Consider the following 16,396-nt stretch of genomic DNA (forward strand, 5'->3'; position numbering starts at 1 on the left):
AAAAATTCAATTGTAAAATTTTTTTGACCAAAATATTTTCAAAATGGTTTCAAAAGAAGGTATAAACTATTTTTTTTTCAATTATTAAACTTCTTACCAAGGTCTTTTCTTTTTAAATACAAGTTTTTTTTTCCCTTTTCAATATAAATACAAACATAAAATTATCATTTTTTATACTTACGCACCCACACACATGCACACTCACCCTTGAATACAAACGTAAAACACATACAATTACGTAAACTCTTTTCTTATATATTATATATTATTAGATTAACAGAGGATTTTTTTAATTGGCTCTACTATCTAGCTATTTATCTATCTATATATCTATCTATCTATCTATATATCTATCTATCTATCTATCTTTCTATCTATCTATCTATCTATCTATCTATCTATCTATCTATCTATCTATCTATCTATCTATCTATCTATCTATCTATCTATCTATCTATCTATCTATCTATCTATCTATCTATCTATCTATCTATCTATCTATCTATCTATCTATCTATCTATCTATCTATCTATCTGTCTATCTATCTATATATCTATCTATTTATCTATATATCTCTACATATCTATCTTTATCTATCTTTCTATATATGTATATATATTAATCACCGTGTTGTGTCTCGCAAAAACGCGAAAATGGCTTAAGAGATTTGCGTGCGGTTTTTAGCAATTTTTTTCAATTCACGTACTTAAGGTTTACAAATAATAACATCTTCAATATATTGAGTAGAAAAAAAGTTAGAAGCATATTTGTGTTTTCATAGATTTTCCCGTGTTACATTCGACTGAAATGCATACATTAAAAAATTTGGAGGACATTGTTCTTTTTGCATATTAAAAAGTTTGAATTTTAACGTTTACAAACAACGATTATTTTTAATGGATGCTAAATTGAATAATTTCCTTACAATTTTTTAATTTCTACATTTAAAATGATTTTTTATGGATTTTGAGTGATGCGATATTTAAACATTTTTTAAAAATGGATTCTTACACATAATACACCACTGTCGGTAAGTAGCGCAGAGTTTGACATTTGCATAAAGAATTCTGAATTTAAAAAAAAAAAAAAAAATTTATGTTTTGGAACTCAACAATAATCAAGTACCGGTACCTACCTACTTAGATTCAATATTTGAAAATGAATAATTTTTAGTTTTGGAATGCAATCATACACAAGTATCTAAGTACCTACTTAGCAATGAAAAGTATTTTTTCTTTTATACGGACAGTTTTTGCACGATTTTACAACACAATCAAGCATTTTTTTTTCAGTAGTGATTTTTGCAAGATTTTGATTTGAGTACGACAGGCCTCTTAGCATATCACATGAAGAGACAAAATGAAAAACTTGTTCTTATTACGAATAAATAAAAAGCTCAAAAAAGGGCAAAGATAAATAACGTGTGTCCTTATTTACGAAAAAACGTTTGCTGAAGAAGCAGGCAAGCCAACTTTCAGGAATATGATTTTTTTTTTGTTTTGAAATTCAATCATAAACAAGCACCTAGGTACCTACTTATCAATGAAAAGTCTTTTTCCTTTTATACAGACAGTTTTTGCAAGCTTTTGCGACACACTCAATCATTTCTCATTAAAAGTTGTAATATTATTTATTTACACACAGCGAAAAAGTCAAATTACTCGTATGTCTTGAGTTTACAATACTACTCAATTCAGGCATTGTTTATCTGTAGAAATTTATGCTGCGCTAATCAAGGAGCACCTGATATGTATGTATTATTCTGAAAATTATTGATTGTGTCTGACATGTATGGGCTCATTTCACACGTATCGTGCCAATCCACTCGGTCCGGTAAAATTCGGGCGGGTGGATACTTTTTTAATATTTTCTTTTTTGGTTTTATTTTTTTTTTTTCTACTCGCTATTCGCAAAAAGCGTATTTTAACTAACCGCCCTTACACAGTTGTGGTTTAAAGCCTTTGTGCTGAACACAATCGACACTTTTAATGAGGAATAGATTGTGGTTAATAAAATAAAAATGAAACTTTTTTTTTTAACCACATATTTTTATTTTTTTTACCAACCTGTTTCAAAGCTACACAAGCTTTTTGATCAAGGCATAATTGAGTAATGAATCATGTCCTATTGTATTTAAAAGTTTTTACTAAATATTACATCGAAACATACGGAACTAATAATTTAAGTATTTTCGTCATATTCTTTTTATAAAGAAAGAAAGTGTGTTTATTTGGTTATTCAATATTTTTTCCTATTATGAATCGCATTTTTAATTTCTATTAGTTTCAAAAATATGCCATTTTTATTATACTTACGGACTTCATCTTTGTGAATTTTAACAAAGCTCCTATGTTACGTGTTTTGTAAAATGCAGGTTTAATTTTTGATGGTAAGAAATGAGATAATTTGCTTAGACAAGTTAAAATGGATATAAAAAATAATTAATTGATAAAATATTAAATAAAAAACAAAAACGCAAACTTATAAGTAAGTATTTATACTCTATTCTCACGAGAAATAAAGCTAACCCACCTAAACAATGGAGGTAGAGTCTTTTTATAAATAATCTTATTCCTTATAATCTCTAACATTAAGCCTGCATTAAAAAAAACTCGAAATATAGGAACATTGTTAAAAAGGCACAATCACATACATAATATATGTTTCGATGATTTATGTATTCAATAATCACTGTTAAAATGAAATAGGATAACATTCATTTTATAATTATACCTTGATAAAGAAGCTTGTGTACCTGTGTAGCTTTGAAACCGGTCGGTAGAAAAAAAAAAATTAGTAGTTTAAAATAACGTTGTTTTGTATTTATTTTATTGTAATGAGTAACTGTAAAGTGAGTGCGTCAAATATACGTTTTATAGGAATATAGTTTTTCGGAAAAATGTTTCTATACTATTGCGCCTTGGCGGATTTTTATACAAGTCACAATGAAACAAATAACTTAATAATAAATAACCTGGCAATGACAGATCATAAGTCCGGTAAATGCCTAGACTTCCGTTTTTCCTTCTTCAAGGTATTCTCCATTCCTGTTGTAATTTGTTGATCTTAATGACTCCAGAGGAGGTGAAATCCAGTCGTTTGTCCACAAACATTTGGACAAACTCAAATATTGTAATAAATCTAACTGGTCCAAGAAAAAGCTTAGAAATTGGAAAATTATTCTCAGGCGTTGCCTAGTATGTGAAATAGTTCAGTCATATGAATCTCTTCACAACAATGAAGGTTTCAGCTTTTTAACTTCACTAAAATTAACAGATGGAAGAATTGAAGAAATATGGATGTTCAAACATTGGCAAAATGGTAAATGTTTCACCGTGTGTAAAGTGGTCACTCAATCCTTCCAATGACAGGTCACAAGCCCTATAAATGCCTAGATTTCCATATTTCCTTTTTAAGGTATTCTCCATCCCTGTTGTAATTTATTACAATACAAGTTTTATATTAAGGGATTTTACTAACTGGCTTTATTTAATCTGTTTTGAGAACTAGGGGGAATTTCGGTTAGGCGTCTGTTTCGGCTACCTTGCGTTGGATTTTTAAAGAGAGTTAGAGAAACGTATTGAAAATCCGGACGAATATCCGGTTCTGAAAATTACAGAACTCTTATGTATCGATCATGGAATGTTTTGATCGTGAAAAGCGAATAATGGCAAAGATGGAGCGATCGGCTCTTGCGCATTAAAAGATGCATTAATGTAAAGGCAGCGAGGTCTGTGTGTAATAATATAGTGGGGTGGCTTTATTACCGCCTCTTATTTTTCTCATATCTACCCCATTGCAGGAACAGCGTAAAGGTATACTCTTGATGTTTTATGGAAAATTTAATTTCCTAGAAACTTAAATGTACCTCGACCCAGACGGAGATGCTCTTCGAGGAAATAATATGAAATATGTCATTCAAAGCTAATATTGGCTTAATTATGTCTTTACTATATATTGCATAATATTTATCATTTTGCCTATTCACAATCTTCAATATTTTTAAATTTTTTTATTTTTTTTTGTGAAGAGAGCTGAAACATTTGTTGATGTGGGCAAAATTCATCCGGACCATCTTACCTACTAAGCAACGCCTTAATTATTTATTTACTAATGGCCGTAGCTGATGTATGCGATTAGTGTAACATAGTTAAAATATAAAGTAGAAAATTGTAAAGGGAAAGCATAGTTTATAACATTATATTGTTTAATTTGGCCTCTTGGTGTAAAGTTCAGCGCATTTGCCTAAGATGCAGAGGTCTCGGGTTCGATTCCCGACATGGTTGATATAAAATATTTATTTTAAAGGATGTTTTTACACTAGAATATTTCATAGTCCCAGGACTGGTATCTAGAGCGTAAGCCTGATCGTTTTGCTTTCATGTAACCAAAATAATCAAGATACGCTGCGGATGGTGTACCAATGAAGTGCCCTATGCACTATAAGGTGCGCAAAGGGAATGATGATGAAACGTAATAAAAAGAAAGCACAGTAAATTAAAATATCACAAGTTTGTGTTAAAACAGTGAAACATCGCAAGAAAAGTAATAAAATATAAGATGCACATAGAGTTTATAAATCTTACATATAAATTATGATGTACACATAGTAACAATATGTATGCTGTCCAAAAAAAATTATTTGTAGATATTTATAGACAGATTGAATTTTTGGTTCATTGGTTGTTGTTGTAATGTAATTAGTACAATAAATTACTGTATTTCTTAGTTAACTAAATGCTTTTACGAACAATATCTTAAGTATGTATAAATATTTGTAGACAAGTACTGGATTTTACCTTCTTGGTAGTTTATAAATATTGACAGATTTTACAAGAAACGAAAAACCTTTTGCACAAGGAAAACAGTTAAAGTTGTATAATCTTCCAAAGAGGTAAAAAAGATAGTGCAAACATTTGGATATATCAACAATATTTTGAGTTTGTTCAAATTTTTGTAAACAAGAACTGGATTCAACTCCCCGGGGAGCTGTTTAAATTAACATTTTACAACAGAGATGAAGAACATTTCAGCTTTTTAACTTCACAAACATTAACAGATTAAAGAATTAAAGGAATATAGATGTTTAAATATGGGCAGAATGGTGAATGTTACACGGTGTGTAAAGTGGCCACTTAAACCAGCCATTGACAGGTCATAAGCCCTGTAGGTGCTTAGACTTCTATATTTCCTTCTCATAAATGTTCTTCATCTCTGTTGTAATATGTTCATTTAAATAAAATATAATGTTTAATTTAGAATACACAAACCCAAAAACGTTTTATAGATTTAATTGTAATTTATATTATTGAACGATTGTCTTTGACTTTGGATGAATTTTATGATAATTCAATGTAAATGTTGTCTTTGTCCGGGCGGATGATGAATAAGAATATTGGACTAGTGTTTTCGACTCGATGGCTACTCTCAGGTAAAAATCTTGGTTGAGGTAATCAAGTCGAGATAAGTCCGCCTTACAGACGCATCCGAAGGTCCTGGGGATTCCTGTCAATATGAATATAAAATATTCGTTTGTAAGGTGGTTCTACGCGGCAAAATTTCGCTGTCCCTGGACGGGCACCGGAAGCGTAAGATTGATCACCTTACCTTCTTGTAACACATGATCGAGATACACAGCATATCCAATGCAGTGGCTTATGCACCATCAGGTGTGAATCATGGTTTGATGATGATAATTGTTAAATGAAGTTACAAGCTATTTTGTTTGGAGAAATTTCTTCTTGGAAAATAGTTAAAATTTATTGTAGACATTAAAAACTACATTACCCGGCATTAAATAAAATACATTGAGCTTAAGAAAGAGACTCGGCCTAATCGACTAACTTTAGCTTCGTCGTCTTTGTTATTCATCCACGTTACAGATACCGGACTCGTGCGACAGAGACGTCGGTCTACAAAGTCGGCAGTCTCTTTTTTAAGCCCGATATACTCCGTTAACTGCCGGGTACTGTAATTTTTTATATGTTTTTTTCATCTTTAACATGACTCGAATAGAATTATGACATACATTATACCGTGGAACACGCCACCCTTCGAGTTGTTTAAGTTTATTTTATATTAGTAATTTGTGTTTATATTAATTTAATTTATTTGTTTATTAGGCCGACGTCATGTCTATGGACATCCTGGCCGTGAAGCTGGAGCAGATGATCCAAGCATGGCCACAACTTCCACCAAATTTAAGGCCGATAGCTATACTCCCCAAAGCAGAATCACTCATTCATCAGATCAAGTCAATCAGATTGGAGGATTTGATCGAATTCGAAGGTACCTATATTTAATTAATTTTCTTTTTTGAATTTGATTATTCCAAATTAAGTTACATTTTGTATTGTATTCACGAAGTAATTATGGCTTTTAAGGCTTTGCTGTTAAGCATAATATTTTACTATTCTCCATACGCATGAGGTATACTCAAGATTACTGCGAATCAAACTCATATATGACGGTTTCCGGTTTTTTAAAGGGTTTGGTTACTCTCTTTAGGAACCCCAGTAGCTTAAGTGACTTACGAGTTATGTAATCTATATGATGTTTAAAATTTAATTTTGTGTCAAAATAAACCTCAAGATCCCTAATAATTTTAACTTTACTTAATGGTTGGTCACCAAGAGAGTAGTCAAAAATTATTGGGTTAATTTTACGAGTAAAACTGATAGAGTAGCACTTTTCAATGTTCAATTGCATATCGTTTTTATGGCACCAACTCAAAAAAGTTTGCAAATCAGTATGCAATTTAACACAATCTTCCACTCTATCAGTTTTTATTATATATTTTAATGTCATTAGAGTACAAGAGAGACATATATTTAGATTTATTGGGCAGGTCGTTAATAAAAATAAGAAATAACAGTAGACCTAGGTGAGACCCTTGGGGAACTCCGGAAGTTGGAGAATAGGGCAGTGACTCATAACCTCTAACCATTACCACTTGACACCTGTTTGATATATATAACTGAATCCAACGCAGCAGGTCACCATGGATACCAATATTTTCAAGTTTTGTTTTGAGAATGCGATGATTAACTTTATCAAACGCCTTGTTAAAGTCCGTATAAATTGCGTCGACTTGTCTCCTGGAACCTACAGTGCTATGCGAAAAGTCCACATATTCCAGTAAGTTTGTTGTGGTTGATTTTCCGCTAACAAATCCATGTTGTTGGGAGCTAAGTACTTGTTTTAATTGACAGTAGATATATGGGTACGTTATAGACTAATTTTTTTTACTAAAACAAGATTAAATTCATATTGGACGATAGTTACAAATGTCGGATTTATCACCGTTTTTATAGATAGGGGTAACATTTGCTATTTTCCAGAGTTCTGGAAAGACTCCATTTTTTAAAGATTTGTAAAAAATTATATTTAATGGTTTTATTAGGCTCGAAGTACACATTTAACGAATAATGGTGGAATGCCATCATGTCCAGGTCCTTTTTCAACGTCTAAATTTTTCATTTTTCCCATTATATCTGACTCTGTGAAGTAAATACCAGTAAATGAAAACACATTCAATGTACTTGAATCTGATGGGTCATAACTATTATGCGGACTGTTTGATTGAGAAAATACGGAGCTAAAGAAGTCGGAAAATAGTTCAGAAATTTCATGACCATCAGTAGCTTGTTCGTTAATTAAGTGCATAGCCTTTGGGATAATATTGGATACTTATTAAGAGGAAGCGTAGGACCAAAACCTATTCACGTTACTACTTATCGATTCTTCGACAGAAGTGATAAAAGAATTATAGCATTCTCGTATACGTTTTTTTGCGTTTTTTCTTAAAAGTCCAAAAGATTCGTAGTCCCTAGGGTTTCCATATTTTTTGAAACGTATTCGTAATTTATTTTTTTCTTTGATAAGTTTGATAAGTGGGGTATCAAACCATTCAGGATACGATTTGGAGAAGCGCCATTTTTTCGGTGTATGAGTGTCAATAGTTTCCCACAATCCGTTGTAGAAGCACTTAAGACTATCATTTACATCGAGTTCGGTTAGGCAAGACCAGTCTATCATCGATAAGACGGTAGAACAACTAACAAAGTCACATTTATAGAAATTGTATTTAGGAGCATCATCCTGAGTATTTCTCAGCGTATTGTTTATTAATAGGGCAGCTAGTTATTTCCTAGTTTATTGATAAACGGCGTTTCTATCCTTTACACTAACATGTTAAAAGGCTGAAGTCTGGTAAAACAAACGCATAATTAGGAAATCTTACGATTTTGCCATTTTAAAACGCAATAATAAAAAACTATAAATTAGAAAAGAACAACACTTTTTAAAGGTATTACTGTTAAAGAATATACTTAAAAGTTTTATGTAACTAAAATATAATTACTTTTATACCGGCAGATTACGCCATTTCAAATTAAGGCTAAACTTAGATATCTGAGATCTCAATAAAGATTTAGTATTGAACTAATTTTTTTATAATTATTTGATGATGATAATTTGAACATAATCAAATTAAATTAATTAAATTTTAACTTTTTAATTTTTAAAAGAAATACAAGCATTTTAAATCACATACATTTTTGTGACATTTTTCTTTATTTCTACCTAAAATTACGTCTTCGGTAATACTTTTAAAAAAAAAAAAATTAAATACTTTAGTTAAAACTTTTTTTCATAGAATTGTATTCCTTTTTTAAAAAAAAAAAGATAATTCTGGTTGTAATATTCAAATTAAAACAATATCTCATTGACTTTTTTATGACTTTCAGACATACCCCTACCGAAAACGATTAGGCATAATTTTAAGTACAAATAAAAGAAAATGTCACAAAAATGTATGTAATTTAAAATGCTTGTATTTCTTTTCAGAAACAGAAAAATAAAATTTGGCTTCAGCCACTTTCATGTTCAATTTATTATCTTTAAAGTATTCTAACAAATGTTGGTTCAATACTTAGTCTTTTTTGAGATCCCAGATACCTAAGTTTAGTCTAAATTTGAAATGACGTAATCTGCCGGTCTAAAAATAATTATATTTTTGTGATATAAAACTTTTAAGTATATGTTTTATCAGAAATACCTTTAAAAAATATGGTTTTCATCTATTTTATGTTTTTTTATTTTTTTATTATTGCGCGATTAAAAAAAAACATTCGTTTTAAAATGGCGAAATCGTATGATTTCCTAATTTTGCGTTCGTTTTACCAGACTACAGCCTATAGCTGTAGTATAGATTTGTGGATATTGCATCTACCCATAAAATGCGCTTTGTGCCAACAGCGCCATCCTATATTTTTGTGAAGCAAAAAAGCTTTTCAATTATTTCAATGTATGCATTGCAACTGTTTTAATTCATTGGAAATACTAGGAATAAAGCAAACAAAACATACAACCCTCAACGCAGTTTCACCGCGTGGCGAACACAAAAAATAGAGCGCCGTGTGTCTTTACATACAGATCTCGTTTTACTCTACATTCAAACATTTTCTCATGCACGTACATTCGACACATCGGCACGTATTTGTTCAATTTGAACATCTCTTTCTCAGTTTTCTTCGTTTACTGCATCCATTAACATTCGTATTTTTTTGCCGTTCTTTTCCTGTCCAAACTATCACATCACATTAACGGTACGTTATGATCAACCTTGGCAAACTTTTATCGCAAAATGTGAAATAGATGTGTGGTATCAAAAAAGGCATAGTCTGCCAAAGTACGATCTTTCAGGCGAATGTTTGGTAAAATATTTAAGGTAGGTGCATAAATCGTCATTAACGTAGAACAACGAATGAACAGCAAATTTGATTTAATGTAACTCTACTATTCGCACTGCCCCTTTCAATTCGAGTTTGGCAAATTATATGAAGGCCTTTTGTCCAATATTATCATTCTTCCTCATGACCATATTGCAAACACGAATGATAGCAAAAATTGGGTTTACTTGTATCAAATTTAGTTACAAAAGTCTATTTCCATTATCGCATTGTCATAAATTGAATAACATCGAAACACATGATTTTTATATTTTCTTAACTCCAATGTTCATCTTTTAAGTCACTAGAAGATATTGTTTTAATCATGCATCTATCACCGCTTCTTTAAACACCAATTTTCAAGTCACGGGTAAATAATTTTTAGTAGATACTACGTTTGGGAGTTTCAACACCAAGGATTAGAATGGCAACACTACTTTCCATCAAAGAAACTCTTCCTCTTCTTTTTCTTCCTGGGTTAGGTCGCATGACCTTAATCTGATGAAGGGCTGTCCTAGGATGATCACATCCAGCTGTTTTTTCCATCCTTTTGTCGGCCTTCCTAGTAGTCTGCAGGGGTTTTTAGATTGAATGATTTTCGCAGGCCTCGTATCTTCCATGCAGTTCACATGATCCCTCCAAAAGCGGCTGCTGCTTCTTTCTACCTTACTATGTCTTCAACACCATAGATGGACCTTCTTATCTCATTTTTTATCCGATATCTAAGAGTTCTGTCTGTGATGGAGCGTAGGGTTCTCATTTTTGCTACTCTGAAAAGGTTTTTGTCCTGTTGGTGTCCGATCTCACTTCCATCCCGTAGGTCATGATGGATCAAACGCATGTCTTTAAAATCCTGATCTTCTTTCAGTTAGCATTTGTCCATGTAGGGTCCCACAAGGAGCCAGCTATAGATGTGGCTTTATTTATCTGTGCTCGTTTATACTTCACTGTATAGATTACTGTTGCTGGAGATCTCCACACCGAGGTATGTGAAACGCATGACTTGTTCAATAGTGTCATTATAGATGATCAGTTTGCATCTGAGTGGCTCCTTTGATAAGGTCGTTTTCTTCTTTATACGATATCAATAAGTTCCTTGATATGATGTGAAAGGAATTAGATTGAGATAATAATATATTTCGTTGTTACCCAGAAATAATTGAACGTAGTTATACAGAAAGCAGCCAGCCATAGAAAAGTGAAACTGAGATAAAAGCCATTTTGTGAAAAGAGTGAATTATAAAATCTACCCAAGAGTTTAAATGTTTTTGACTTTAACAAACGATAAACAATGAATACGTTAGTTTTTTTACATATGACAAACAAAAATCTTATTGTGTATTTGACCAGTTTAAAAGATTTTTAAAATACCAAAAGACTTTTCTAGTTTTCTGCAAATTGAGAAATGCCGTTTTTGTGATCGACACCTTTTTCCGGAGGTGATTAATACAGTTTTTTTTATTTGAAAGCGGTCTGGCTGTTTTTAGCAAAACTGCACCCGATAACATCAATATCTCAATTTACCGAAATTGTGGACTGGCTGCTTTCTGCGTAACTACAATTCATCTACAAAATATTGACATACTTAAAATACAATAAAAAATCTTACTCTTCGAACGCTAGTCTAGAAACTATGAAATATTACGGTATAAAAAAAATAATTTAAAATCAATCTTCATTCTTCATGACTACCCTGTCGCGAAGTGAATCCGAAACTTCAAGCTAGGTTGTCAACCGCGCTAATCATTGCATTCCCAATGCACTATGAGGGATCATGATGATTTCAACGGTCAGTTTAAAAGTCACCCTTCGTTTCCTGCTTTTAAATAAATGTAAGTAGATAATCCTTGCAATAGAGTGCAGGGGTTGGTACGGTTTAAGTCCATTTTGGGGACCATTTCAACTAATTAAATCGCCTGCAGGGTCATTTAATATTTCACAAAGCTTTTCTGATGCAAAAAAATCACTTTCATTTGATAATTGGTTTTTAGATTTTCATTCAATCTAATTTTTTTCTGTTATTATAAACATGTCACATACCTACGCACATAATATTTTTCTCTCGATATATTATTTATAATTGATCACTTGTTAAGCATATCCAAATTATTAATTAAACAGTTTCCCTTTGAGTTTTATGGTAATATAATTTATTTTTTGTAATACTAAATATTACAATTTTTTTGAGTATTTGTAATTTGTTGATTTAACTGTTAGTATTAACATTTTCTCTATTTTACTATGTGTTTTTTCCTGAAATGTAAAAGACACAAATAGCGGTTTAAAACAATAAAATAAAAATATTACTCACGTATCTCTAAAATATTTTCTGTGCTCTCTATATGCCACAAATTTTAGTATTCTTTGAAACCAATTGCGTAAAATATCGAGTAGTACAAAAACTGCAGTAATAATGATGCTACAATATTATCATCATATTTAAATAGGCAAATGAGCAAATACTAAATAAAATACCGGGTCTTATAATGTCAATATACATTAAATTACAAGCATAAAAAAATTCCGAAATATTATTTTTGCTCTTTTGCAAAATGGATGATTCAGACACCCCACGGCCGGCGTACTTCTAGGTGTGCGATTTTATGAATGTACTTTGAACGTTTGACAAACTAATAAAGGGCTTATGACATACCGCTTCAAATGTACCGATGCCTTGGCACATGTCTTATTTCACACAGGTTGTATAAATCCACACGGCATTATTAACTGAGGCTTCATGTATTTAAATTGTACAATTGTTTATTTAACTTATTTTTACCAGGAAAAACAATACAAATTATTACTGTATTTTGAAGAATAAACCATGCGAGTTACAAAAATCATAAAAAATAATATTCCACAGCTTATAATAACGGATTATTCATATGTTAAAACGTATTAAAATTAAAATAAAATGCAATGCAACCATACTTACGTTGTAAAAGAAAATGAAGATATATTCGAAAATGAAATAAAACACATGAAACAAAAAATACAGGAATTTATGTCTCAACCCGTCATTTACCTAATTAAAAATTGTTTTTAAACATGCATAAGTTAGTCAATTGAATATATGTATTTTTGCAGTATACCCTGGTGCCAGGGAATTGCGCCGACAACGTGTTATGTACGAGCTTATTTCAACTGAAGCTTCGTACATATGTCACCTAGAAACACTCCTTGAGGTAAGTTCAAAAATAAACTTGTAAATTATATTTTCGCTTACGCCTGTAAGCGCCTTAGTATGATCTCACCATTTATTTTATTTTTATTGTCTGCGTAGTTATGTAGGTGGCCTAGTCGGCCTAGTCGGCCTCGTGGTGTAATGGTCAACGTGTTTGCCTAACATGCAACAGATCTTGGGTTCGATTCCCGACATGGTTGATGTGAAATATTTATTGAAATGGGTATTTCCAAACAAGAATATTTCTTTGTCCCTGGACTGGTACTTGAAGCGTATGACTAATATATTACCTTCATGTAACAAAAAATATCAAGATACGCGGTGATTGGTGTGCCAATGCAGTGCCCTATACACCATTAGGCGCGGCAAAGGAATGATGATGACGAGTTATGTAGCAGTCTATGCCCGGGCGGATAAATACAGTTCTATCTGTGAAATGGAACGAAAATACTAGACCAGTGTTTACAACACGTCTTCTCTCTGGTAAAAATTCTGAAAAACAAAATCGACTGGATATAAGGCCGCCTCATAGTTACGCGATTAATATTATTTGTTAAGCACAATTTTTTTTTTTATTATTTATTTTCAAAGAACTAACTTGTTTTTAATTAACGTGGTCAAACATTTTAACTAATGTTAGTAAATCGCGTGTTAGAAATACCACATTGTAAAACAAGCCTCGCACAGAGACATGAATATTTCATGGGCCCAAAAATGTTTAAATATTTTTTTACTGATAATATTTTATTGATTCCAAACTTTTAAGATTTCCCTTCTTTTAAAAAACACACACTATCCTGGATCCAAACTAAAGATATGTACTTTTTTTCTTGCGATATATTTTTTTGCCCTTTAATAATAAGGAATATTTTTATGTTTTTTTCATATTTTTTATTTCCTCTTTTAAAAACTAAAAAAAAAAAACCATATTATCCTTCACAGAATAGTTTAATTTTTCTTTCTTATGTTACACAAAAATATTACAACTTTTTATCATAGGAGCAAAACTGCATTATCATTTTTTTGTATACCTACGAGCAGGCCATGCCTTTGTGGGATTTATTGTTTACTTTTAATATGTATTTCATTGCTATGTAATTATCCTTTATTTTTTAGTACTCTTATGTTTTAACTTTTATATATGTTGTGAAAAAAACAAAAAAATAAATAATATTGGTGTTAAACCATTTACCGACTTTAGGCCAGCTTTTTCGTCAGGACACTCACTACACCAACATGCATATACTAAAATACACTTTCATCACCATCACCGTAGTAAACATAGTATTTACCGTAGTAAACATGCATAAAATCATGCAGAGTTAAAGGGGATGCAAACACCACCATGTCCTAACATGCACTAAAATTACACTTATAACCTTCCCTTCCTAACCTACACCGCCACACAATCTGCAACATATACCTTAATAATATTAACCCGATTTCAGTGCATGTTCGGACATTGTGGTGTTTGCACTTCCTTTAACTCTGCGTGTAATTTATGTATTTGTTCGTAAATAGTATAGCGTATTTTAGTATTTGGATGTTGGTGTAGTAAGTGTGCTGACAAAGAGACGGGTATGTCTCGAAGCCGGTTGACATTAAAAGTCGGTAGGTGGTAAAATACTAATATTTATTAACATTGATTTTATTTTTCAAAACTATTTTTTTTTTTTCAAAGCTAGAGTCCATAAATGGATTGCTAAAAAGACTAGACCGGAAGCTGACGAATATGTTTCATATTTAAGAATATAATTTTAGTATCTTGATAATACTTTTTCGTTTTATTGATGTAGGTATGTTTTAATTTTTTTATTTCTTTTGAATGTTTACACAATTCATGTGAAAGTTTGTAAAATTATGTATAAAATAAATAATACACTGACACTCCGGAACGTGCTTGTGGGCCAGTTGAGTGGCTACATCTATAAATAAAAATGAAAATATATTGAATGTACCGTACCTATTGTATAAACATTTTTGTTAACTATGTATTTGTATTTTATAGTGGATTAAATAAATAAATATTTTTTTAAATTTTAGCTGTTCCTTGCCGTCGCACTCTCTCTTCAGAATGACAACATTATGAAGGATGTAAACACTGAAAAGATTTTTATGAATCTTCCCGACATCATCAACATTCACCTAAAGTTGTGGAATGATGTTATTTACCCCGTCGTAACGGAGAGCATTAGGGAAAAAAAATGGTAAATATTTATTAAATACAAATGAAATAAAAAAAACGCCGCATGATTATTGAAATTATGGTAAAGTTATGACACCTTTACCTCCCTGTTACAGAACAATACCCTGTATTATACAGTAAATTTGTCAGCCTGTCAATCTACTAAGCACGAGCCAACGGGATTGATTCCGTGAAATATTTAAGGCCTGTCATAAAACTTAACGGAAATATGTCATACTTTTTATTCATGTTAATAATATTTTCGGTACAGTTTTGTGTGTTATATAGAACCGGCACCCCGGACGAGTATTTTTGACTCGAAGGGTACACTTGAGTTAAAATCCTGAAAAGGGAAATCGAGTCGAAAAAATTCTGCCCAATGATGTAGTGGTTAGCGCATACGCCTACCATTCTTGAGGCCCCGGGGTCGATTCCTGAATCGAGATGAAATGTTGATTTAAAAGGGTGGATTTTCTCTCCAATATTTAACTTCCCCTTTCACTGTGAGTTGTATAGTAGGCTTAAGCCGGATATTGTCATTCTTCGTCATGACCATACTATTACGATAACACGAATGGTGGCAAAAACTGTTTACTTGTTTTCAATTCTGATAAGAAAATCCATTACCATCATGTTATTTTATACCAATTTAATAACATCAATTTTGATAACTCCTTCGAATAAGGGTATTGAAAACAGTTGAAATCGCGGCATTTTTAAAAGTAAATATTTTTTTAGTATCAGCGAAACCGACAGAAAGACCCTTGGTCTTTAAACGGTTTTCGGGTGAGTGGAGCGATTGCTTTCACCGCAATATTTAATTGTTCCAAAACCTGAAGCGTAAAACTAATAATCGAGATACGCTGCAATTGGATTAGCAATGCAGTGACCTATGCGCCATTGGATGCGGATGAAGAAATGACTGTATTTTTTATTACTCGTTATTTATTTATTATCTCCATTATTTGTTCTAGCCTGGATGTAAAAATGCTCGGCGAGCTTTTTACCAATTTCAAGGAGAAGTTTCTACCGTACACCGAATACCTGTTGTCTCAAACCCTCATACAAAAATACACAAGTCATCTTATAGAGACTAACCCGATTTACACCGCCTATCTTACGTGGTGTGAGTCTCAAAAGGAGTGCAGCAGGTATATTCAATGAAGAAGTTTACTGCAACAAGATGTTGCATTGTGTATATAATACGTATATGATTCATGTCATTATTGTAGTGCTTTTACACTCCTAGAATATGCAGTAGTGACCGACCGAAACAAGATTTTCAGTCAAAACGG

At 31.8% G+C, this 16,396-nt stretch overlaps 1 protein-coding gene across 2 annotated transcripts in view; it reads left to right on the forward strand.

The window, feature by feature from the left end:
• The window catches only part of LOC148274653 (uncharacterized), a 246,872-nt gene that overhangs the window by 163,080 nt on the left and 67,396 nt on the right, over positions 1-16,396 (forward strand). For both annotated transcript variants that reach the window (XM_088236825.1, XM_088236826.1), the window contains exons 8-11: positions 6,124-6,289; positions 12,820-12,917; positions 14,960-15,123; positions 16,076-16,252. In XM_088236825.1, coding sequence (XP_088092951.1) covers positions 6,124-6,289; positions 12,820-12,917; positions 14,960-15,123; positions 16,076-16,252 — 605 coding nt within the window. The remainder of the gene's footprint in view (positions 1-6,123; positions 6,290-12,819; positions 12,918-14,959; positions 15,124-16,075; positions 16,253-16,396) is intronic.

This window comes from Micrasema longulum, unplaced genomic scaffold (genome assembly GCF_059751315.1).
Source record: "Micrasema longulum isolate JH-2025_06_02 unplaced genomic scaffold, ASM5975131v1 h1tg001611l, whole genome shotgun sequence".
NCBI classification, from domain to species: Eukaryota; Metazoa; Arthropoda; class Insecta; order Trichoptera; family Brachycentridae; genus Micrasema; species Micrasema longulum.